General features: G+C 47.4%; 1 protein-coding gene across 1 annotated transcript in view; it reads left to right on the top strand.

Moving 5' to 3' along the window:
- CTIF (cap binding complex dependent translation initiation factor) overlaps positions 1–25,652 on the top strand; it is a 184,865-nt gene that overhangs the window by 56,363 nt on the left and 102,850 nt on the right. Inside the window, exon 8 of the mRNA XM_073680485.1 lies at positions 14,907–14,983. Within this exon, the coding sequence (XP_073536586.1) occupies positions 14,907–14,983 (77 nt within the window). The remainder of the gene's footprint in view (positions 1–14,906; positions 14,984–25,652) is intronic.

Genomic DNA, 25,652 nt, shown 5'->3' with positions numbered 1-25,652 from the left:
AACTACTATAATACTGCCCCCTATGTACAAGGATATAACTACTATAATACTGCCCCCTATGTACAAGGATATAACTACTATAATACTGCCCCCTATGTACAAGGATATAACTACTATAATACTGCCCCCTATGTACAAGGATATAACTACTATAATACTGCCCCCTATGTACAAGGATATAACTACCGTAATACTGCTCCTTATGTACAAGAATATAACTACTATAATACTGCCCCCTATGTACAAGAATATAACTACTATAATACTGCTCCTATGTACAAGAATATAACTACTATAATACTGCCCCTATGTACAAGAATAGGACCTAAATGTGAAGTGACATATCTGCTGCTGGCTGTGTAATAGCGGTACTTTTTCATGTGACGCCTCCTTCCTGAGCGCCGAGGCGACTTGTGCACTTTATAGTTGCATTATACTTCCCCGCTCTGTGTTTAATTCCGTCTCCATTCAAGAAAACAAGACTCCTTAATGTGTGTTATTGTTTCTTTTTCCCAGACTGTTCCCTGGTCGTCCTCAGTGACAAGGGAGCTCCATATCTACTTGATTCTTTCTGCTTCCCATTGTCCGTGGCGCCCGCAGACCCCTCTCCCCTCCTCCCCTCTATGTTTGTGTCTATGGGAAATAAATCCAGAGTTTTATCTATCCTGAGAAACCTTTATTTTTTCAATTCAATCAAACAATTCTAGCCGGCCAGAGGAAATAATGTAGCGGAGCATTTCCTGATTCTTGAGAGTGCCTGCCATTGCTAGGAAAGTCCTCGCCGTCCCCTCTCCGCATTTCCTCTCTGGTTTATTAATAGTCACAATGTAAGAGACTAGGATTCCTTTACACCGCCGGCTTCCTGTCTGCCGCCGCCAGGTAAAAGGTTGAATTTAGAACGTGACCTAGTAAATGTGAGCACAGATCCTCATCATGGGACATCGGATAGACGGGTCCCTGCATCAACTCTGGTCAGTCATTAACCCCTGAGGGTCGGTACGATGCCTGTAGCAGGTGCCCATGGGCATCACTAATAAGACACGACAAGCTACACATGTTCAAAAAGGGTTTTCTGTTGTGACAGACCCATTACATTTTTTCTTGTAGGATGTCAAACTCGGATACACAGAGGGCCAAATTTAAAATCTTGGACCAAGTTGTGATATTTATTAAAAAAAAAGGTCTACAATTGAAGACGTTTTTCCGTACTAAATATAATGATGAACCTTTTCGTATGGAAACAAACTTAAAGGGGTTGTCCCACGAACAACCGTCTACATTCTACATGCACGTTATGTGACCCTAATGTCCCCACGGCAAAGTATGGTGACCCCAACATAGTCTGATTCCCCAACTGTAGTCCCCACATAGTGCCCTATACAGTATAATGGCCCTCACATAGTCCTCCATACAGTATAATGGCCCCCACACAGTCCTCCATACAGTATAATGGCCCCCACATAGTCCTCCATACAGTATAATGGCCCCCACACAGTCCTCCATGCAGTATAATGGCCCCCACACAGTCCTCCATGCAGTATAATGGCCCCCACACACAGGCCTCCATGCAGTATAATGGCCCCCACACACAGTCCTCCATGCAGTATAATGGCGCCCACACACAGTCCTCCATGCAGTATAATGGCGCCCACACACAGTCCTCCATGCAGTATAATGGCCCCCACACACAGTCCTCCATGCAGTATAATGGCCCCCCACACACAGTCCTCCATGCAGTATAATGGCCCCCCACACACAGTCCTCCATGCAGTATAATGGCCCCCACACACAGTCCTCCATGCAGTACAATGGCCCCCACACACAGTCCTCCATGCAGTATAATGGCCCCCACACACAGTCCTCTATGCAGTATAATGGCCCCCACACACAGTCCTCCATGCAGTATATAATGGCCCCCACACACAGTCCTCCATGCAGTATATAATGGCCCCCACACACGGTCCTCCATGCTATATATAATGGCCCCCACACACAGTCCTCCATGCTGTATATAATGGCCCCCACACACAGTCCTCCATGCTATATATAATGGCCCCCACACACAGTCCTCCATGCTGTATATAATGGCCCCCACACACAGTCCTCCATGCTGTATATAATGGCCCCCACACACAGTCCTCCATGCTGTATATAATGGCCCCCACACACAGTCCTCCATGCTGTATATAATGGCCCCCACACACAGTCCTCCATGCTGTATATAATGGCCCCCACACACAGTCCTCCATGCAGTATAATGGCCCCCACACACAGTCCTCCATGCAGTATAATGGCCCCCACACACAGTCCTCCATGCAGTATATAATGGCCCCCACACACAGTCCTCCATGCAGTATATAATGGCCCCCACACACAGTCCTCCATGCTATATATAATGGCCCCCACACACAGTCCTCCATGCTGTATATAATGGCCCCCACACACAGTCCTCCATGCTATATATAATGGCCCCCACACACAGTCCTCCATGCTGTATATAATGGCCCCCACACACAGTCCTCCATGCTGTATATAATGGCCCCCACACACAGTCCTCCATGCTGTATATAATGGCCCCCACACACAGTCCTCCATGCTGTATATAATGGCCCCCACACACAGTCCTCCATGCAGTATAATGGGCCCCACACACAGTCCTCCATGCTGTATATAATGGCCCCCACACACAGTCCTCCATGCTGTATATAATGGCCCCCACACACAGTCCTCCATGCAGTATAATGGGCCCCACACACAGTCCTCCATGCTGTATATAATGGCCCCCACATAAATACTCACCTCTCCTTATTCCACTGGTGCTCCAGTCTCTGCAGCGCATCTTCTGATCCTCTGCACTGCTCGGCACAGTGGGCGCGTTGTAATGACATAATCGTGCCCGCTGCGCTTAGACGACAGACGTGGAGGGAGCGGGCCAAATATACTCACCCTGGGGGCCAGAGTTTGACATGTGTGCTGTAGAGCATATAGATGAATTTTGAGCCGTCACAAAATCGTAGTGCTCCATTCCCAGGATCAAAAAAGCCGCTTTTGAGATCTGAACTAAATGGTTTTAGTGCAGTTACAGTTTTCCCTGACATTAACATATGTCATTATAGGGTCTACATTTTTTAATTCCCAAAATGACAATTTTATGTAAGTAAACTGCAAAATTTTGAATATCTTCAGCCACCACTAGATGGAGCTAATCTATTTAGAATTTCTGAATAAATTGGTATACAGTGAGCTCCCTCTATTGGTTGCTGCAGCTGTGTGATAACATATTAGGCAAGTCCCATTCAGCCAAAGCAGTCGTATTACCACCTCTATGATTGTGCATGAGCGATTGACAGACACAGCTCGCCATACAATATTCTATTAAAGTTTTCTTTCCACCATAAGGGGTTATTTCAGGATCCTGTCTTCCAAAGCACACCGCTCCTCTGCCTCTCTGCTTCCTCCCTGTCTGGTAGCGGTGTGCTTCTGATGGAAGTGCCGCTTTTCCTATCAGCAGTGGCCTCAGGGTCACTGACTCCTTGATTGGGCCAGCTTCAGGGCAGCGCTTACAAGCTATATAGCAAAGAGCTTGCATGCAAATGCTTCATGCCTAGGAAACCGACCACCTCTGATAAACCTTTACACTGAGCAGTAAACTATAGAATTAAAAATCTCTGTTCTTGAAAGAAGAGGATTTTTATTATCTAAATTGCTTGTTTTTACAAGCTCTTTGCAATTGTACCTATTAAGAGGAGAATGCCCCTTTAAAGCTTGCAGACAGCTGCCGTCTAATGATCCCTCCTCCCCTCTTCTTTCTACATATGCACTCTCTGCTCAGCTGAGCATGCATGCATTTTCAATGAGGAGAATGGAGCAAGCGGTTTCCTGACACTTTTAACACCACCAATGTGTAAAAAAGGATTGGGCAATGCAATTCAACATGCCCAATCCTTTTCTCCCTGCTGGGGACAGTAGGGACTCCGCCAAACACATCAGATTGTTGGCCAGTCCTCCTAAAAATGTTAGGTTTGACTATTAACAATGTATACAAGGCTTTAAGTCTGCTGTTTTTACTCTGTAGTTCAGAAAAGCATGCTGCCAGGAGGAGATTTTCAGTAGTCACTGCCTCTTTTGACGCCATACATTCAACGTCTATTCCCTGCTCTCAGCTGCCCTTACTCTGCCTCCCTGCTCTCCGCTACCCTTACTCTGCCTCCCTGCTCTCCGCTACCCTTACTCTGCCTCCCTGCTCTCCGCTACCCTTACTCTGCCTCCCTGCTCTCCGCTACCCTTACTCTGCCTCCCTGCTCTCCGCTACCCTTACTCTGCCTCCCTGCTCTCCGCTACCCTTACTCTGCCTCCCTGCTCTCCGCTACCCTTACTCTGCCTCCCTGCTCTCCGCTACCCTTACTCTGCCTCCCTGCTCTCCGCTACCCTTACTCTGCCTCCCTGCTCTCCGCTACCCTTACTCTGCCTCCCTGCTCTCCGCTACCCTTACTCTGCCTCCCTGCTCTCCGCTACCCTTACTCTGCCTCCCTGCTCTCCGCTACCCTTACTCTGCCTCCCTGCTCTCCGCTACCCTTACTCTGCCTCCCTGCTCTCCGCTACCCTTACTCTGCCTCCCTGCTCTCCGCTACCCTTACTCTGCCTCCCGACTCTCCTGCTCTCCGCTGCTCTTACTCTGCCTCCAGACTCTCCTGCTCTCCGCTACCCTTACTCTGCCTCCCCACTCCCCTGCTCTCCGCTGCTCTTACTTTGCCTCCCCACTCCCCTGCTCTCCGTTGCCCTTACTCTGCCTCCCCACTCCCCTGCTCTCCGCTGCTCTTACTTTGCCTCCCCACTCCCCTGCTCTCCGCTGCTCTTACTTTGCCTCCCCACTCCCCTGCTCTCCGTTGCCCTTACTCTGCCTCCCCACTCCCCTGCTCTCTGCTGCTCTTACTCTGCCTCCCCACTCCCCTGCTCTCTGCTGCCCTTACTCTGCCTCCCCACTCCCCTGCTTTCCTCTGCCCTTACTCTGCCTCCCCACTCCCCTGCTCTCTGCTGCCCTTACTCTGCCTCCCCACTCCCCTGCTCTCTGCTGCCCTTACTCTGCCTCCCCACTCCCCTGCTCTCCGCTGCTCTTACTTTGCCTCTCCACTCCCCTGCTCTCCATTGCCCTTACTCTGCCTCCCCACTCCCCTGCTCTCCATTGCCCTTACTCTGCCTCCCCACTCCCCTGCTCTCTGCTGCCCTTACTCTGCCTCCCCACTCCCCTGCTCTCTGCTGCCCTTACTCTGCCTCCCCACTCCCCTGCTCTCTGCTGCCCTTACTCTGCCTCCCCACTCCCCTGCTTTCCTCTGCCCTTACTCTGCCTCCCCACTCCCCTGCTCTCCGCTGCCCTTACTCTGCTTCCCCACTCCCCTGCTCTCTGCTGCCCTTACTTTGCCTCCCCACTCCCCTGCTCTCTGCTGCCCTTACTCTGCCTCCCCACTCCCCTGCTCTCTGCTGCCCTTACTCTGCCTCCCCACTCCCCTGCTCTCTGCTGCCCTTACTCTGCCTCCCCACTCCCCTGCTCTCTGCTGCCCTTACTCTGCCTCCCCACTCCCCTGCTCTCTGCTGCCCTTACTCTGCCTCCCCACTCCCCTGCTCTCTGCTGCCCTTACTCTGCCTCCCCACTCCCCTGCTTTCCTCTGCCCTTACTCTGCCTCCCCACTCCCCTGCTCTCCGCTGCCCTTACTCTGCTTCCCCACTCCCCTGCTCTGCTGCCCTTACTCTGCCTCCCCACTCCCCTGCTCTGCTGCCCTTACTCTGCCTCCCCACTCCCCTGCTCTCTGCTGCCCTTACTCTGCCTCCCCACTCCCCTGCTCTCCGTTGCCCTTACTCTGCCTCCCCACTCCCCTGCTCTCCGTTGCCCTTACTCTGCCTCCCCACTCCCCTGCTCTCCGTTGCCCTTACTCTGCCTCCCCACTCCCCTGCTTTCCTCTGCCCTTACTCTGCCTCCACACTCCCCTGCTTTCCTCTGCCCTTACTCTGCCTCCCCACTCCCCTGCTTTCCTCTGCCCTTACTCTGCCTCCCCACTCCCCTGCTCTCCGCTGCCCTTACTCTGCTTCCCCACTCCCCTGCTCTGCTGCCCTTACTCTGCCTCCCCACTCCCCTGCTCTGCTGCCCTTACTCTGCCTCCCCACTCCCCTGCTCTCTGCTGCCCTTACTCTGCCTCCCCACTCCCCTGCTCTCCGTTGCCCTTACTCTGCCTCCCCACTCCCCTGCTCTCCGTTGCCCTTACTCTGCCTCCCCACTCCCCTGCTCTCCCCTGCCCTTACTCTGCCTCCCCACTCCCCTGCTCTCCGCTGCCCTTACTCTGCCTCCCCACTCCCCTGCTCTCTGCTGCCCTTACTCTGCCTCCCCACTCCCCTGCTCTCCGCTGCCCTTACTCTGCCTCCCCACTCCCCTGCTCTCCGTTGCCCTTACTCTGCCTCCCCACTCCCCTGCTCTCCGCTGCCCTTACTCTGCCTCCCCACTCCCCTGCTCTTCCACAGATTTCCAGAATCACTTGTATCCGGGTGCTCTCAGGAGGGTTTGGGAGATTTGATGACTTTCAGTAGTCTTGGAGGTCTTCTCCCTCATGTAGCAGGAAAATTGTCAGGGTATGATTTTGAAGGTAGTTTCTATATAAACGGGAATATAGTAAATGTGTGCACATATGTATTGAAATCACATTCAGTGATGAAGACAGTCTAAGATCTTTTATACTTTTTTTTATCATTGATCACTTGGTGATCCACAATCCACCATAAATTGAATCCTGGATTAGGTGTCTATGATTTTATTTATGCCTATTTTTAAATTGTGAAATATCTTCATCCTTGTGACCTGCTCCTGTCCCCATTTTTCCGCTTTGTTTCAGAAGTCTGGAATTTCTGGCCACCTCAGATAATTTGCCAAGTTCTATAAAGACCTAAAAACTCTGCTTTTGTGAGATTTCCTTTTTAGCAGAGAGCCGGTGTACGTGATGAGCCGCAGGTATTTATGAATGACTCTGCTCCGCCGACTCTACACCCCCAAACAAAGTAACTCGGTGTGACTTTTAGCTGGAGAGGCAACGCGTGGCGAGGAAGCTTGCTGCAGGACTGGGAACAATGCTGGGGTCAGCCGCGTGAACCTCCCTTGTCCACCCTCTTCCTGCCATTGTCCGGCCGCTGTGCAGGTCTTTGGTGTAGGAGCGTTCAGTCGGTGCAGAGCTTCTCAGTGACAGGTGCTGGAACCAACCCGAGGTGTAAGAGCAGACCCCCTAAAATTATACTCGCTCACTAAAAGGAGCACCCTAGCCAAACCAAAACCTCACCCCTCCTGTCGCTGGTATGAGCTCCTACACATTGGAGACGTTTTGTCGCTTTTTATTTGATGGCAAATGTGTGTCAGACTCCGGCCGCACAAACGTTACACAAAACATTTTTTTTTCAGTTTTTGTTTCAGATAACACAGGATCCATCATACACAATAGGTGATGTCACAGCTCACCTCCTCCCCCTCCTGTACAATGACTGATAACACCTCTATATACAGTAAGTAACACAGGATCCACCATTCGCAATAGATAATGGCACATCTCACCTCCTCCTCCTCCTGTACAATGACTGATAATGTGGAATCCATCATTTACTATTGATGATGTCACAGCTTACCTTCTCCCCTCCTGTATAATGACTGATAACACCTCTATATACAGTAGATAACACAGGAACAACCATTCACAATATCTGATATCACAGCTCACCTCCTCCTCCTGTACAATGACTGATAACACCTCTATGTACAGTAGATAACACAGGATCCACCATTCACAATAGATGTCACAGCTCACCTCCACCCCTTCACTGCACAGTGACCTCTGCACAGCTCACAGAGCATGCGCACAACAGTGAACATGTCACAGATTCTTATGGTTTATGATGCTGCTGTTAACACGAGCTTATTAAGTTTGTGAAAAAAATAAAAATGCACTGTGAGAAAAAAACGTAAAAATGAGAAATTAATGAAAGTGACTAATTGAAGCTATCTGATTAATGGAGGAGCCTCTGGACCTATTTCCATGCGTTCTGCTGCTTACTGAGCCTTGTAGAGGATTACTAGCTAGCAGCAGGAAGGGAGTGGGTGTCTCCTGTGCATCCCCTCCGTAGAGGTGCTTGTCCGCGGCTCCCAGCTGTGGCCCTAAGAGTTAATGTATATGCAGCTGGAACAAATACAACCACAGTTCAACTTCCTCAATTACTCGGATCTTTCAGCCTTCTATTGCCAGGATTCGGAAGCGTGACTCATTGTATGTACCTCTCCATACAAATCCACGCTACTCCATCTATGGAGTTTACGAGGAACGCCTTGTGCTTGGAAATTTTTTTTTTCACTTTTTTATATAAATATTATTTACTATTTTGCGGTTTGTAACTTTTATTTCTTTAATTTTTACAGGGAAACTACAACCTTAGACTGTAAAAACACTTTTCTTTTCTTAGAGGGCTCTACAATATGAAGCTGATCACAGATGATCGCTGAAATCGACTTGTAATAAGTGTTCCGTTCTCCCACAGCACCACCTCTGGTGAAAAGTAGCATTACATAGGCTTCCTTGAAGTAAGTGCATGTAATATATGTACAGGCTGGGTCCTCCAAGAAAGAGATGCTCCTTGAAGCAACGCTGGTCCTGAATGAAAGACTTCACTTTTTTTTTTTTTAACTATTGGAACTAATTGCATTTACCCGCATGGATATTTAAAAGTTTGTGAACCGGAGCAGCAAATCAAAATTTATATCTTTTTTTTTTTTTTATTTTTATTCACATTTTTATTTTTTTAATAGGTTGTGTAGTAAATTAATGTTGTTTATGCCACATTACTCTCACTAGATGAGACAAAATCTAGAATTAACTGACACATTAGTAACTGCTTGCTGATGGTTTCCTTAATTTTTTTGATTGTTTGCTGCCAGTATAGAAAAAAAAGATAAAGCAGAAACTTTTTTTCTTCTTTCTGTATTGTGTAGTGATGTTGTGTATCCCACGCTACACTCAAAAGAAGAGAAATAATATAGAATTAATTGATACAATACCAGCAGCTTGTTGATGGTTTCCAGGCAGGAACATAATTATTTTTTCTGCCAGTGAAGAGCAATAACTTTTTTTTGTTTGTTTGGGTAGTGATTTTGTTTGTCACATTACACTCTCAAATATGAGACCTAATATAGAATGAAATGATATATTACCAGCTTGTTGATGGTTTCCAGCAACAGATTTCTTTTTATTTCCTGCTAGTAAAAGGGAGGAATAACTTTATTTTTTGGGGTGATGGGAGGGAGGGGATTAAGCCACACCACACTCACAAGATAAGACTCTAAAGTTAAGTGATACATAAGCAACAACTTGTTGATGGTTTCCAGGCAGGAACAGCATTATTTTTGTTTTCTGCCAGTGAAGACTAATAACTTTTTCCTTTGGGGAGTGATGTTGGCTATGCCACATCACACACTGCTTTCACTAGACGAAATGTAATATAGGAATGATGAATACATTAACTTGTTGATGGTCTCCAGGAGCTAAATTATATTTCCTGCCAGTAAAAAAGTGCTATTTTTTTGGAGGGGTGGAGGGATGAAGAGGAATTGTGCTGTTGTTTATGCCACACTACACTCACAAGATGAGACTAATTGATTGTTATATTAACAGCTTGCTGATGGTTTCCAGGCAGGAACAGAATTCTTTTTCTTTTTTTGGCAGTTGAAAACTAATAATTGAAACAATGAGACGATAATGGATTTGTATTTGGCTCTCCACCGCTACTGCGGTGTCTGTGTTTTGCCTGTAGTGCTGACTTCATGACTACAGTGCATATCACCGCTGCAGCCAATCACTGAACTGGTCGAATTTGTCAATGATTGCCTGCAGCGGTGACGTGTGCTGTAATCATGGCATCTCTTGACTGCAGCTAGAATACAGTGATGGGAGAGCCGGCCTTGGACCCGAGCAGAGTGAGTACCTGCCCTGTTTGTTTATTATACATGTATTAAACTGTTTGGGGTCCATTTTAAAGGCTCTGTTGGCAATCCGCTGCAAAATCTAGATGTAAGACGTTTGGATTTAACCCCCTGCTACATGGAAGATGGGGAAATCCGTGACAAATCTGTAAATAATTTTCCCGGCAAATCCACCATGCGTGACGTCCGCTCAGTCGTCACGTCCAATGATCTTATGGGAGGCTGGCGCACTTTTTTTTTATGAGGTCACCTTTAAGTGAGGTATCCCTTTAAATATTAAGAAGCTGCTTCTGGCGCTCATTTTTAAGGCTCGATCATCCTGAATGAGCGTTCCTAGGAAATGTCCAAGTGGGAAACCCCTTTAAGGCACCATATTTTATTTTTTTTTCCCTATATTCTTTTTGTTTTTTTCTGTAGAATACGGGATGGGGAAGGCTGAGTCTTCTGACGCTCATTCATTCTCCTTTAATGAGCAGAAAACCCCTTTAAGGCACCGTTTGTTTTTGTTTTTCTGTTATATATATATATATATATTATTATATTATATATTTATATATATATATATATATATATTTATTATTATTTATTGTTAATAATAATAATAATATTATTATATATTTTTATTTTTTTTCTGTATGTTTGTGGGAAAAGGGTTGTTAAAGAAATGAGAATACGGGATGGGGAAGGCCAAGTCTTGCAACAAGCCTCTTTAATGAGCTGTTTCTGTACCGCGTCCAAGGGCCTTTGTTGTAAGTAGAAGCAGACGGCTTTCATGTTGGAAGTGTTGCTTTTCTTCATTTGACGGTTCTTTTGTATCACCGGATGATCTGTAAAACATTGAGCTCTGCTAGAAAGTCTTCAGCATAATTGCTTTTTCATTAGCTCGGAACATCTCCAGAGGGAGGGGGAAAAGTAAAAAAAAAAAAAAAAGCAAATAGGATTTTTTTTGCAATTGGGGCGGAGGGTGAAAAGGTCAGTACGCAACGTGCGAGAGCGAAACGGAAAACTCGCCCAGAGACCCTTCTACAGGAGACAGGAATAAGGGATCTGTTTCTTTAAAAACAACAACAAAAAATAATTTTTTTCTTCTTCTCTCCAGATCCCAATGTTTGTTGTTCCACTTTGTATTCACATTACACTGCCATTCTAATAAGGCGAATAATAATCTCCTGCGTAAAGAAAAGCCTCTGCCGAAACAACGCTTCTGCAATTTTAAACGTCCTCATCTCTGCCCCTCCTTCCCGATCGGTGCTGTTATTATAGGACAAGTGTTCTACTCCATACACCTCCAAAGCTGCGTCAGTTCTACCAAGAAAATCAGCGTGTCTTTGGATTTGACTAGAGAACGGCCATTTGTTTCGCGTTTCGGAAGCTTAGGCTGGGGCTTTGCAGCAATTTTGGCCACGACACTTGTTGCATAATGCAAGTGAACGCGGGATTTCATTGCAAGTTACCGTGACCAACAAGTTGTAAATAGTTGGAACAAGTTGGATTTTTTTAGCAACTGTCACTGTACTTTACGGGTCTCCGTGCGACCCCATACACTTCGGTTTGTGCATTCATTGAGTATTTGCTGCAGACATGTCTGCACCAAAAAGCGTTTCTCTTGGCAGGAAAAGCGTAACATAAAATACATGCATTTTTTTGCCCCATTTTTTGATGCGGTTTTGATGCTTTTTTTCCCATCTATTCGAATGGATGAAAAACACTCAAAGAAATGACTGCTTCAAATCTGAAAGGAAAAAATAATCAGCGTGTGCCTCAGATTTCAGAAATCTCATTTCTTTTTTAGGAATTTGTTTCAGTTTTTGCGACAAAAATTACGCTGAAAAAAAAGCTAATACTTAGCGTGTTCACATAGCGTTACTATATGCTGTAATATAGCAGCCACTGTCTCCATTTGTACCCAGCTTTAATATCCGCATTCATACACTTTAGGCATCAGTACAGGTAAAACTCTGGACTGCGGGCTAAATCTGGGCAACAGGGTGATTTATATTTAGAGTCCCGCCACATCGGCACCGGTAAGTAATGATGGCAGAGGGAGCGGTAGCGATGACGTCACTATTTCCCGCCTGCAGTGCAGAGCGTCTGAGCGCTCACTGCCAAGACCGGAGAAGCAGGGGAACAAGGAGAGGTACGTTGTTTCTTTTTAATGGGTCCTCCATACATTATACTGTATGGAGGGCTCATTAGACTGTATGGGGCATTATCTGGGGCCCATTAGACTGTATGGGGCACTATGTGGGGCCCATTAGACTTTATGGAACATTATCTGGGGCCCATTAGACTGTATGGGGCATTATGTGGGGCCCATTAGACTGTATGGGGCATTATGTGGGGCCCATTAGACTGTATGGGGCAGTATGTGGGGCCCATTAGACTGTATGGGACATTATTTGGGGCCCATTAGACTGTGTGGGGCATTATGTGGGGCCCATTAGACTGTATGGGGCAGTATGTGGGGCCCATTAGACTGTATGGGGCAGTAGGTGGGGCCCATTAGACTGTATGGGGCAGTATGTTGGGCCCATTAGACTGTATGGGGCAGTAGGTGGGGCCCATTAGACTGTATGGAGGACTATGGGGGGCCCATTAGACTGTATGGGACATTATCTGGGGCCCATTAGACTGTATGGGGCAGTATGTGGGGCCCATTAGACTGTATGGGGCAGTATGTGGGGCCCATTAGACTGTATGGGGCAGTATGTGGGGCCCATTAGACTGTATGTGGGTAGTGTGTCCAGATGATGAGGTGGTACCTAGAGGAAAAAAGCCGAAATGGCTGTTCGAAACGCGTTGGATTTGTTCCTAGTTTTGATCAGTGTGACGTCAGAGCATCCGGGTACAACCTCATCATCCGAACACACTACCCCGTCTGACCCGATCTCAGATGAGCGCCACCGGCCAGGGCACTGCCTGAGCAACGGAGCCACGAGGAAGCCGAGTGGAGCAGTATATCCTAACAGCGCATCAGACTCATGAGCAGTTGGCAGAAGTATCACTCCCATCATCACTCAAAGGTCACTGATTAAGACCTAGTAGTCCTGTACAGACAGTGGCAAGTACAGCACATGGCAATGCAATAAGGGTACTAAGTCAAGTGTCACTCTAGCATCATGGTATAACCGCATGCGGTGTTCATTCATTGCACTTATATCATATGCATTTGTATCCCCTACAAGGAGCCATACTACTAACTCTCTCAAAGTACCACTCATCTGACCCTGCATAGGAAATTTATCTTTTTAACCCCAAGATGTCAGACACCGCCAGCGCTAAATGAGCAATTCTTGGCTTTCTGAATTCTGTTGTTTCCCTGTTAACTCTCAAGCTTCATGACGACATCTTGCAGCTAGGTCAGTGGCTCCATGGTGGACCACACCAAAGCTTGTTCTAGACGCTGATCCAACAGATGTCAGACCTTCGTGCACCATGTCAATTTCCCTTTCAAAATTTCACGTGGTTCTTTGTAGAGCAGTGAAGACCACTGTAAATTGTGCTGCAAAATCCACAAATGCACATGTTGCTGTAGATTTACACATTCTGTTGGTATCCCCTATAGAAAATCGATCATTGCTCGTGATTCTTGGTTTTTGGACTCAGCCATTCACCACTCCTCCCCCACTAGTCCCTGTTTTCCGTTCTCCAGCGCCACACTGCGTGTTGTAGCCAATCCCATTCGATATCTATTGCCTGGAGATCGGCAGAGGACCAGGGAACAGTTGGCACGGCCCAGCAACAGTTTGTAGGGTTTTACTGCTTTTATTATTTTAGACAATTAGCCTTTTTTTTGTTTGAACATTTTTTTGGGTGAGGTTTGAAAACCTCCTTTAAAGAGGACCTATCACCATACATTTTTCTTACATGGCGTAAATGCTGCCACTCTCCTGATTTTGGTATAGTTTTTCTTTTATTCCCGCTCCTCTCCCTTCTGGAGATATAGCCGTATGTGTATATAATGCTAGTCGTTTACTAAGAGGGTTGGTCAATAGCTCTCATCTGTGGATGTCTTTGTTGAGACCACACCCTGTTGGCTAAAAAAGACTAGATTTATATACCGAGAAGAGAGCCATATCTCAGCAATGGAGAGGAGCAAGAACAAAGGAAAAACATCGCTGGATTCAGGAGAACAGCGGAATTTACACATTTATGGCAAGTGACAGGTCCTCATTAAGAGGGGATATTTTTCCACCTTTTTGATAGTCCCTCTGAGGACAGAATAAGGTAGTGACACACTTATTATGTATCGGGTTTAGTTTTTGTGAAGTTTACACATTAGTTGACTCCTGAGCTGGTGTAGACTTTATTCGTTAATAATGTATGTTTCCCAAAGAACGACACCACTGACCGATACAACCGTGAAGTCAGTCAGGCCATCATTACTTTCTGTCCTTAGAGCAGTGTGTTCCTGATAATAGAGGAATATTACTCATGAAGATTCAATGTTGCCACCTAACTATAGGAATGTGTAGGAGTGTAACAGAATAACAATGCTGGAAGCTCTTTGTATCTGCATATAAGAGACACTAACCTGCAGTGCAGAAACCTTGAGATGTATGGAGTATATGGAGACCATACAAAGACACGACCTCGTATAGGGATAGCTATAGAAAATGGGACCTCGCTTCGCCCCCCGGAGTTATGTTTTCTTTTCCTTTAAAGGGTCATTTTGTGTCACTGTATTCATCTTTCTATTAAAATAAGGACATTCTGCCAGTGTGACAAACTTCAGTATGTAACTGTTTTCTGCAAAGCTGGGTGCACCCCCTGGTGAAGATCGGTGCGCCCTGGAAAACGGACAATTCGTCAGTCTGTAGAGTGGTTGTCTATGAACTGCTTTCCAAAAGTGAATGCCCTGAGCCGCTCTGTGTGTTATATGTTAGTGTTTTTTCTTTCTCCCCCTCAGGGGTATCAGCCACTGCCCCACGAAGCAGAGATAGCACACACCAAAAAGTTATTCCGAAGGAAAAGAAACGACCGAAGGTAAGCGCACAAGTATTATATAACCTGTCTTCTATCTAATTTTTTTTTTTTAATTCCATTGATTTTCTTTTTCTTTCTCTCCTTTCTCCCGTTTTCTCTCCTTTCTCCCGTTTTTTCTCCTTTCTCCCTCCCGTTTTCTCTCCTCTCTCCCTCCCGGTTTCTCTCCTCTCTCCCTCCCGGTTTCTCTCCTCTCTCCCTCCCGGTTTCTCTCCTCTCTCCCTCCCGGTTTCTCTCCTCTCTCCCTCCCGGTTTCTCTCCTCTCTCCCTCCCGGTTTCTCTCCTCTCTGCCTCCCGGTTTCTCTCCTCTCTGCCTCCCGGTTTCTCTCCTCTCTGCCTCCCGGTTTCTCTCCTCTCTGCCTCCCGGTTTCTCTCCTCTCTGCCTCCCGGTTTCTCTCCTCTCTGCCTCCCGGTTTCTCTCCTCTCTGCCTCCCGGTTTCTCTCCTCTCTGCCTCCCGGTTTCTCTCCTCTCTGCCTCCCGGTTTCTCTCCTCTCTGCCTCCCGGTTTCTCTCCTCTCTGCCTCCCGGTTTCTCTCCTCTCTGCCTCCCGGTTTCTCTCCTCTCTGCCTCCCGGTTTCTCTCCTCTCTGCCTCCCGGTTTCTCTCCTCTCTGCCTCCCGGTTTCTCTCCTCTCTGCCTCCCGGTTTCTCTCCTCTCTGCCTCCCGGTTTCTCTCCTCTCTGCCTCCCGGTTTCTCTCCTCTCTGCCTCCCGGTTTCTCTCCTCTCTGCCTCCCGGTTTCTCTCCTCTCTGCCTCCCGGTTTCTCTCCTCTCTGCCTCCCGGTTTCTCTCCTCTCTGCCTCCCGGTTTCTCTCCTCTCTGCCTCCCGGTTTCTCTCCTCTCTGCCTCCCGGTTTCTCTCCTCTCTGCCTCCCGGTTTCTCTCCTCTCTGCCTCCCGGTTTCTCTCCTCTCTGCCTCCCGGTTTCTCTCCTCTCTGCCTCCCGGTTTCTCTCCTCTCTGCCTCCCGGTTTCTCTCCTCTCTGCCTCCCGGTTTCTCTCCTCTCTGCCTCCCGGTTTCTCTCCTCTCTGCCTCCCGGTTTCTCTCCTCTCTGCCTCCCGGTTTCTCTCCTCTCTGCCTCCCGGTTTCTCTCCTCTCTGCCTCCCGGTTTCTCTCCTCTCTGCCTCCCGGTTTCTCTCCTCTCTGCCTCCCGGTTTCTCTCCTCTCTGCCTCCCGGTTTCTCTCCTCTCTGCCTCCCGGTTTCTCTCCTCTCTGCCTCCCGGTTTCTCTCCTCTCTGCCTCCCGGTTTCTCTCCTCTCTGCCTCCCGGTTTCTCTCCTCTCTGCCTCCCGGTTTCTCTCCTCTCTGCCTCCCGGTTTCTCTCCTCTCTGCCTCCCGGTTTCTCTCCTCTCTGCCTCCCGGTTTCTCTCCTCTCTGCCTCCCGGTTTCTCTCCTCTCTGCCTCCCGGTTTCTCTCCTCTCTGCCTCCCGGTTTCTCTCCTCTCTGCCTCCCGGTTTCTCTCCTCTCTGCCTCCCGGTTTCTCTCCTCTCTGCCTCCCGGTTTCTCTCCTCTCTGCCTCCCGGTTTCTCTCCTCTCTGCCTCCCGGTTTCTCTCCTCTCTGCCTCCCGGTTTCTCTCCTCTCTGCCTCCCGGTTTCTCTCCTCTCTGCCTCCCGGTTTCTCTCCTCTCTGCCTCCCGGTTTCTCTCCTCTCTGCCTCCCGGTTTCTCTCCTCTCTGCCTCCCGGTTTCTCTCCTCTCTGCCTCCCGGTTTCTCTCCTCTCTGCCTCCCGGTTTCTCTCCTCTCTGCCTCCCGGTTTCTCTCCTCTCTGCCTCCCGGTTTCTCTCCTCTCTGCCTCCCGGTTTCTCTCCTCTCTGCCTCCCGGTTTCTCTCCTCTCTGCCTCCCGGTTTCTCTCCTCTCTGCCTCCCGGTTTCTCTCCTCTCTGCCTCCCGGTTTCTCTCCTCTCTGCCTCCCGGTTTCTCTCCTCTCTGCCTCCCGGTTTCTCTCCTCTCTGCCTCCCGGTTTCTCTCCTCTCTGCCTCCCGGTTTCTCTCCTCTCTGCCTCCCGGTTTCTCTCCTCTCTGCCTCCCGGTTTCTCTCCTCTCTGCCTCCCGGTTTCTCTCCTCTCTGCCTCCCGGTTTCTCTCCTCTCTGCCTCCCGGTTTCTCTCCTCTCTGCCTCCCGGTTTCTCTCCTCTCTGCCTCCCGGTTTCTCTCCTCTCTGCCTCCCGGTTTCTCTCCTCTCTGCCTCCCGGTTTCTCTCCTCTCTGCCTCCCGGTTTCTCTCCTCTCTGCCTCCCGGTTTCTCTCCTCTCTGCCTCCCGGTTTCTCTCCTCTCTGCCTCCCGGTTTCTCTCCTCTCTGCCTCCCGGTTTCTCTCCTCTCTGCCTCCCGGTTTCTCTCCTCTCTGCCTCCCGGTTTCTCTCCTCTCTGCCTCCCGGTTTCTCTCCTCTCTGCCTCCCGGTTTCTCTCCTCTCTGCCTCCCGGTTTCTCTCCTCTCTGCCTCCCGGTTTCTCTCCTCTCTGCCTCCCGGTTTCTCTCCTCTCTGCCTCCCGGTTTCTCTCCTCTCTGCCTCCCGGTTTCTCTCCTCTCTGCCTCCCGGTTTCTCTCCTCTCTGCCTCCCGGTTTCTCTCCTCTCTGCCTCCCGGTTTCTCTCCTCTCTGCCTCCCGGTTTCTCTCCTCTCTGCCTCCCGGTTTCTCTCCTCTCTGCCTCCCGGTTTCTCTCCTCTCTGCCTCCCGGTTTCTCTCCTCTCTGCCTCCCGGTTTCTCTCCTCTCTGCCTCCCGGTTTCTCTCCTCTCTGCCTCCCGGTTTCTCTCCTCTCTGCCTCCCGGTTTCTCTCCTCTCTGCCTCCCGGTTTCTCTCCTCTCTGCCTCCCGGTTTCTCTCCTCTCTGCCTCCCGGTTTCTCTCCTCTCTGCCTCCCGGTTTCTCTCCTCTCTGCCTCCCGGTTTCTCTCCTCTCTGCCTCCCGGTTTCTCTCCTCTCTGCCTCCCGGTTTCTCTCCTCTCTGCCTCCCGGTTTCTCTCCTCTCTGCCTCCCGGTTTCTCTCCTCTCTGCCTCCCGGTTTCTCTCCTCTCTGCCTCCCGGTTTCTCTCCTCTCTGCCTCCCGGTTTCTCTCCTCTCTGCCTCCCGGTTTCTCTCCTCTCTGCCTCCCGGTTTCTCTCCTCTCTGCCTCCCGGTTTCTCTCCTCTCTGCCTCCCGGTTTCTCTCCTCTCTGCCTCCCGGTTTCTCTCCTCTCTGCCTCCCGGTTTCTCTCCTCTCTGCCTCCCGGTTTCTCTCCTCTCTGCCTCCCGGTTTCTCTCCTCTCTGCCTCCCGGTTTCTCTCCTCTCTGCCTCCCGGTTTCTCTCCTCTCTGCCTCCCGGTTTCTCTCCTCTCTGCCTCCCGGTTTCTCTCCTCTCTGCCTCCCGGTTTCTCTCCTCTCTGCCTCCCGGTTTCTCTCCTCTCTGCCTCCCGGTTTCTCTCCTCTCTGCCTCCCGGTTTCTCTCCTCTCTGCCTCCCGGTTTCTCTCCTCTCTGCCTCCCGGTTTCTCTCCTCTCTGCCTCCCGGTTTCTCTCCTCTCTGCCTCCCGGTTTCTCTCCTCTCTGCCTCCCGGTTTCTCTCCTCTCTGCCTCCCGGTTTCTCTCCTCTCTGCCTCCCGGTTTCTCTCCTCTCTGCCTCCCGGTTTCTCTCCTCTCTGCCTCCCGGTTTCTCTCCTCTCTGCCTCCCGGTTTCTCTCCTCTCTGCCTCCCGGTTTCTCTCCTCTCTCCCTTCTTTTTACTTTGCACTCAAACACTTGATTTGAAGATTTGGAGATGAACTTGCAAGGATATTTAGAAAAACCTGGTTGCATTGTTCTAGAAACAGCACCACTCTTGCGGTAATGGTATTACAGCTCAAGTAAATGGGGCCAAACTACAGTACAAGATGAGATACCGCATATGAACAAGAGTGCTGCAGTTTCTTGAGAAAGCAGCCATGTTTCTCTAATATTATTTAACCTTTTTAAGGAGAACCTGTCAGCTTTTCTGAAAGGTCTGTTTTAGTAAATCCTTGCATTCCTTATGAAATACGAACGCTGAAGGAATGTTCCTTAGAACTTTAAGTTGCGTTGTTCCTGTTATTCCTCCTCAATGTTCATGAATATATTGAGAACTGGGCTGTACCATTCCTCCTATGGAGGGGTGTGTCCCGCTAGCCTGGTGCTGTCTGCACTGATTGGTTGGTATTAGTGTTTAGGGACACACCCCCAGCCTACTTCCTTCAGCTCCACAGAAGTAGCAACAGTGAACATTCTAAGCTGCCGCACCGTTCTAAGCTGCCGCACCGTTCTAAGCTGCCGCTCCGTTCTAAGCTGCCGCTCCGTTCTAAGCTGCCGCTCCGTTCTAAGCTGCCGCTCCGTTCTAAGCTGCCGCTCCGTTCTAAGCTGCCGCTCCGTTCTAAGCTGCCGCTCCGTTCTAAGAGTGGACTTCGGACCCCCGTTTCAGCAGTGCGTAGACGCTGAGCTGCAGTACCCAGGAACGGCCAGTGAGCGGAGCTGTTCACTGCTTACATCGGACCGCTAAAAGAGCTGAAAATGTCAAACAGTCACTAATAGGTCATTGATGTAGTAAGCCTGGATAACCCGTTTTAAGAGATTGGTCCACCTTTTTGGAATTTTTTTTTTTAAAAAAAAAAATATTACGTAAATACAAGTAGTTAGTGCTAAAAATCATTTTTGCAATTGGGCCTCATTAAAAAATGTCGCATCATTTGTCTTTTATAGCCTCCATGTTGCGTTGTCTTTTGGTGACTGCAGAATGAGATGATTTATGACCACAGCCGCATCAATGTTAAATGTGCAAGGAAAGTCTGAAAAAGCCAAACTGCAAATTTTTTAAGGAAACCACAGCAAAAATATTTTTCCCCAATGCATTCATTAAAGAAAATAAAAAATTGTCCCTTAAAGTGGACAGGCCCTTCTTAAACTTCCAAGCTGGGACTTCTCTGCCAACTTAAACGCAATGGAGGAAGCCTGAAATGCATGGTGACGAGTCTATATCATTATTATATTGTCAGCTCCTGGGGTCTAGGACTGAAGGGAAGAGATTGCAGTGTTTGTACAGTGCTTCAGAATATGTTGGTGCAACATCAGGAAATATATATTGCTTATTTTTTTCTTCCTGCTTTTCCCAGTGTATAAGAAAATTGCAGTTTTCCAGTATGACACGGTCTGGCTTTGGGCTAAATTTACATGAAATAAACCACAATTCAATTGGCATGGTTTGTTTCGGACTTTATTCTTTTTTTTTTTTTTTTTATTCAAAAGCAAATTCTTATGTCTTAGGATGAAAGATTCCCTCCCATTAAATTTTGCATGGATTTCATTTTGAGCTTGTCGAGAAGGCCGGCGGTGAGCGCAGCGCGAGGATGGCCGCGCGGCAGCAAACTGTACATCCTTTATGTCCGCACACATGCTCTCAATTACTCCAGATTCTGTCTCCTTCCCATAAAGAGAAACTTTTTCTCCTTTATATGTCAAATTTGTGCTCGTAACTCGTTTTATTCCTTCTCGTGATTAAAGGCCGCTCATTTAAAGTCATTTTTCCCTGCACATGATTTGGACTGGTGCCCAAAATTTTCCGAGCAGATGCGTCGGCCTGACACAAAACAGGTCTGGTGTGTGCACGCACTCTGTGCTGTGCCGTGCTGCAAGTTGTGAGGTTCATCCTTCATAGGTGAGATATTAATAAGGGGAAATTGGGTTTATTTTTGAATTTTTTTTGTAAGCATTGCAAATTGACTGATCAATCATTCAGGTGGAGCAGGAATTTACAACGATGGTCTTCCCTCCTTCAGATTTGGGAAAAAAATCCATTTTTAACTTTTTGAAACCATGCAATAAATAGAATTTCAGAATTAACTGTCTTCAGGAGCGCACCTCTCATCTGCCTCCCTGCTTACTGGGGGGGGCGGTGCAATCCTGATGATTGACAGTTTAGACCAGCGGCATGGCCATGTTGCTTAACCAAGCTTTGCACTTCCCTTTGCTGCTGACTAAGGTATTTTTGCTTCTGCGACATCGAAAGAGCACAGGCGTTCTGAAGCCAACTTCATAGCAGTGTTTGCAAAAATCTTGTAAGCACCTAAGATACCGGCCACCGCTGATAGGCTGCAGAGGTGGCCTGTAACCTCGCCAGTGAGCAGTAAACCACTGGATTAAAAATTCTTCCATTCTTGAGAAGGGAGAGGATTATTTGCAAAGTTGCTGTTTTTTTCCAAACACTTTGCAACTACACCCATGTAAGAAAATGAGACAACCACTTTAATAATGGAGAAAAGCTCTGTGGATATGTCACTGGAAGCCCCGATGATGTCATTATTCCTTTGTTTTATATATGTGGGTGCCGGTCCTATTTACTGACATGTTATAACGACTTGTGCGAGAGATAGAGGAATGGCCGAGTACACTGGACCTTTACCATTTTTTGCATAGACTTCCTTGGAGAGTAATTGTAATTGGCAACTGTGCACCAGGAACAAGTGACCAGAAAAAGGTCCGACCTTAGTCCGACCTTCCATATGAAATTTAAAGGAAATGTCTAATTTTAAAAACTACTTATTAAATACTCTAATCAGGAATACTTATGTTCAGGATAATCATCTATAAGGCCAGGGTCACACGAGTGTGATCGGAGTGTGATCGGAGTGTGATCGGAGTGTGATCGGAGTGTGATCGGAGTGTGATCGGAGTGTGATCGGCCCCATGGAATAGCATGGGTCACACTCTGACCAAAAATGCATTCCTGCACATACAGCACCTGCATTTAGGATGAGGGAAGAGCAGCTACTAAGTTTCTCCATCTCTGGAGGACCCGGCACGCGCATGTATTGATAATGCCTTTGTTTCCCCTGTGGCGGTGCTGTAAGTAATATAAGCAGTTACTCCATGATAGATCACAGTTGGTCGACAAATCTTTTAAGGGTCCTTTCGAAGATAAGTGGTTGTCCAAATCTCTACTGGACAACCCCTTATTATTGGAACCAAAGAAGTGAAAAAAATACAAACAAAAATACTCCCCTTCTAAATTTCCTTCACTCCTCCATATTCGTCGATGCGTCTCCCGCCGCTCCATATCACTGTCCGTAATGAGACCCCGGCTTAGCCATTGATTGGCTTAGTGGGATTTCCTACCATTTTTGCAGAGATTGGGTCAAGAAGTAGAGACAGTCGAGAGGTCGACGGGGGTATGGATGTTGTGGGTATGGATGTTGTGGGCATCGTGTGTATGTATGTATATGTATAGTATTTCAATATATATGTATAGTATTACACACACACACGTACACACTGTACTGAATGTAGGAGGGGGTCGGACTCTATACCCGGGCCCACGTATTACATGAGAAGTACTACTAATTGTAAAGCATACAAGGACACATACCTTCCAAATGCTACAAGGTCGGAAAACAAAGTGATGGAGAAACCAAGGTCGCCACGAGCCTCCCTTTCTTGGACAGTTGCTGTATTTTGGCTACTTGTATCTTTCGTGGAAATACGACGGGAAGTTGTTGGATGCTCCTGAATGATCTCCCGTCTTCTAAAGAAAAGAAGAAATTCCTCTTGTTCCTTTCTAGAAGAGTTGTGCTCCTGGTATTCCTTGTCCCAGTATGCTTTCTACAATGTAGCAGCTCGTGGGTGTCGTCTCTCCGAATTGAATGTTCCGCTGATAGGTGTAACACCGCACCTCCTGGACGTTGCGTCACTCGGCCACCAGCATGATAACTTTACTCCCCTCAGATATTATACAAAAAGCAGCTGAGAGTCCGACATGCCTGGAGCTTAAACGGGTTGTTCCGAATCTAAATATATAGAAATGACTTTTTACAATTCGTATTTCCAAAAATGTCCCGATCTTCAGCTACCGGCACGGTCCTGGCAGCCCCTCTTACTCTCGACAGAGGAGACCTTTTCCCGTGTCGGCACATCATCGGTGTTGTGCGTGACTGGTTCATTTCCATAGCTAAGCCAGACACTATCTCTATCACTGCAGATGCATAGACAAAGAAGGGGCTGACTTTGGCTATCAAAATGAGCAGCCAGCCAGCCCCCTTTACTCAAAGCACTGCTAACTTGCCAACACTAGAAACTGAAGTGGAGCTGCTTGGGTCTTGAGATAAAAGTATATTAGTAATTTATATATATTTAGTTTAGAAATGTTTTTTTTTTTTCAGCTAGGGCAACCCCCCTTAGAAAAACAATTTTTATTTTTTTTAAAAAATTTTTTAATCCTACAGTTTATAGGTTCAATCTTCTTTGGTGACCTATAATGGAGAATATCCATATGCAATGGATATCCACTACACTTAGCTAGACACTTCTAAAGCGGATCTGTCATACGATTTCATAATAAATAAAATTCAGAAGTATACGTCAGGCCTGATGAGATTGATGTACTTACTTTAAATATCCACATCAGAATGGCTTTCATATTCCCTTCGCAACATTGCCCCACCCAAGCTAGAACTGGACTTCTCATTTTAAGAAAGCCGATAATATAGCCATTCTGATCTAGTATTTCATAGTAAATACACCAGCCTCATCAAGACTAAGATCTAATTAATAATGAATGCAGTTTGCCTTATAAAACCCGGTGCCAGATCTGCTTTTAATAGGCATCATTACATGCTAACTTTGCGACAAAAGTGCAACATATTCATCATCCACTCTGATCAATTTGGCGCAAGTTTACTCTAATTATTAGACTTAGTAAGTCTGGCGCATTGTGTCCTCCGTGCAGTGACATTCGCCCGGTCCCCTGTCACCACCTCCCTCTCGGCTTCATGGAAAGCTTTTTAGAAATTATAGACTTAAAACCACGGAAAATAGTCTGTTTTTCATTTCCTTCCCCAAATTATACAGGACGCTGTGGAACATGTAAGAGCCGTATAAATACATTGTAAGGGTGGACGTCTTGACGGAGCGCTCCACGCCAGGCCATGTGTCCTCAAGCACAATGCTGTCTGTTTTTTGTATTTTTTTTTTCTAGCCAATTATAATAATCCTTTTTTTTTTTTTTGCATTTCTGTTCCGTTTGTCGCAATGCACGGGGCTTATTATAGAATTACTTGTGATATGACCCCGTTTGTCTGGCTTTTGTGTCGTTGAAGAGCAAGGCATAAACCATTGGGCACTGGAGAGGAGCATGAGTTGGGCCAGCACCATGTTTTTAGGTATCTGTCATCACTTTGTAGATAGATGTAGCAGAGCTGAATATGTCATGCAGCTACTTAGCACATCCAGACAACTTTGAGACGATGCAGCAGACATGCCGGCAGTCCTATCAGGTCTTACCAGTAATATCGGTTGTGTTTGACAACCTTGGGCCTGGCAGAGATTTAGTTGTCAGAGGAAATGTAGCTCTGACCCAAAAATGTTTCATCTCACCTGGACAACTGCCATATGCAATACAGTTCACACCCATTTAAATTAACAAATTAATATAATAAGTGGCTGCGTTGAGTACTTCAGAGCAGGAGCCACTCCTTATTGCACCTCCCCACGTATGCTAATATAAGGGATGTCTCCAAACTGGTGTCCCCCCCCCCCGCTCACCTCCCCAGAATCACCCTACTATCCATATATCATGGTGGAGGATAAGGATGGGACAACTCCTATATAGGAACCACAGAAAATGCACAAAGAAAAATTGGAAAATATCCCATATTACAATCGAGGACCCTGTCCGTATTTCACATCAGTATTTGTAAGCCAAAAATACAGAAGTGGTGACGTTTCTATTATACTTTTCATCTGATTGTTCCTCTCCTGATTTTTTTTCTTGCAAATACTGATGTAAAATACTGACCGAATACTGAACGTGGCCTAAAACTGAGAAAGATGTAAAGAAAACTTGTGTGTGTCTGGAGCTCGGTCATGTCTCCCAGTCTCCTCCTCCACTGTCCTGTGTATGACTGTAAGACCACTGGCTGCAGCAGGAGCCTCTCCCCTCTGCAGTACACCCCCAAAAAAATCACTAAGCACCACCCCTTTGACTTAAGAGGCAGAGATGTAACTGATCAGGATTTCTTTCAAGACTGAGTATTTCTAGCTTTAGATTCCTGAACCAGAGGGCTCAGGATGAACATTCCTATAAGACCTGCCCAGTGACTTAGATTACAGGAGGGCACAAATAAAACAGAAATAAAGATATTTTGTTCTATAACTCTCATCAAGTAGTGCCTCTTCTATAGCTTCTGTCTGTCTTTATGAGCTCCAGGAAAAGCTCTTTATAGAGGTCCCATCAGCTCTCCGGACATGTCTGTATTACTAAATGGTTGTATCCCCCCCCACCCGGGGAAAAAAAAAATGGGACATAAGATTTCTGCATTGTGACACCTCTGTTACTCCTCCTGGAAATCTATTAATTATCCTTTACCATTTGGGGGGGTGGGGGTGACCCTGCACACTGTGATGCTGTCCAATCAGTGCCACCAGTGGATGTGTCCCTAGCACTGATTGGACAGCAGCAGAGTATGATTTTGTACATTTTCAGGAGGAATAACAGAGGAACATCACAATTTGTTATTTCATGGAGTGTACAAGTATTTACCAAAAACTGACATTTCAGCAGAGGCGACAAGTCGATCCATAAGGGTTAGCGGGTGATAACAGGAGCGCGAGCGAAGAGGCACGTACTTCAGTGGCAATCAGAAAGGCGCATTCATGAGCAATAGGGGAGAAGGAAATAATCCACAAATAGCTGAGTGTTTATTCACGAATATGTGTTT

This window comes from Phyllobates terribilis, unplaced genomic scaffold (assembly GCF_046119375.1).
Source record: "Phyllobates terribilis strain yellow unplaced genomic scaffold, ASM4611937v1 Scaffold_1__5_contigs__length_1240528914, whole genome shotgun sequence".
NCBI classification, from domain to species: Eukaryota; Metazoa; Chordata; class Amphibia; order Anura; family Dendrobatidae; genus Phyllobates; species Phyllobates terribilis.
This window is presented reverse-complemented; position numbering and strand designations above follow the sequence as displayed.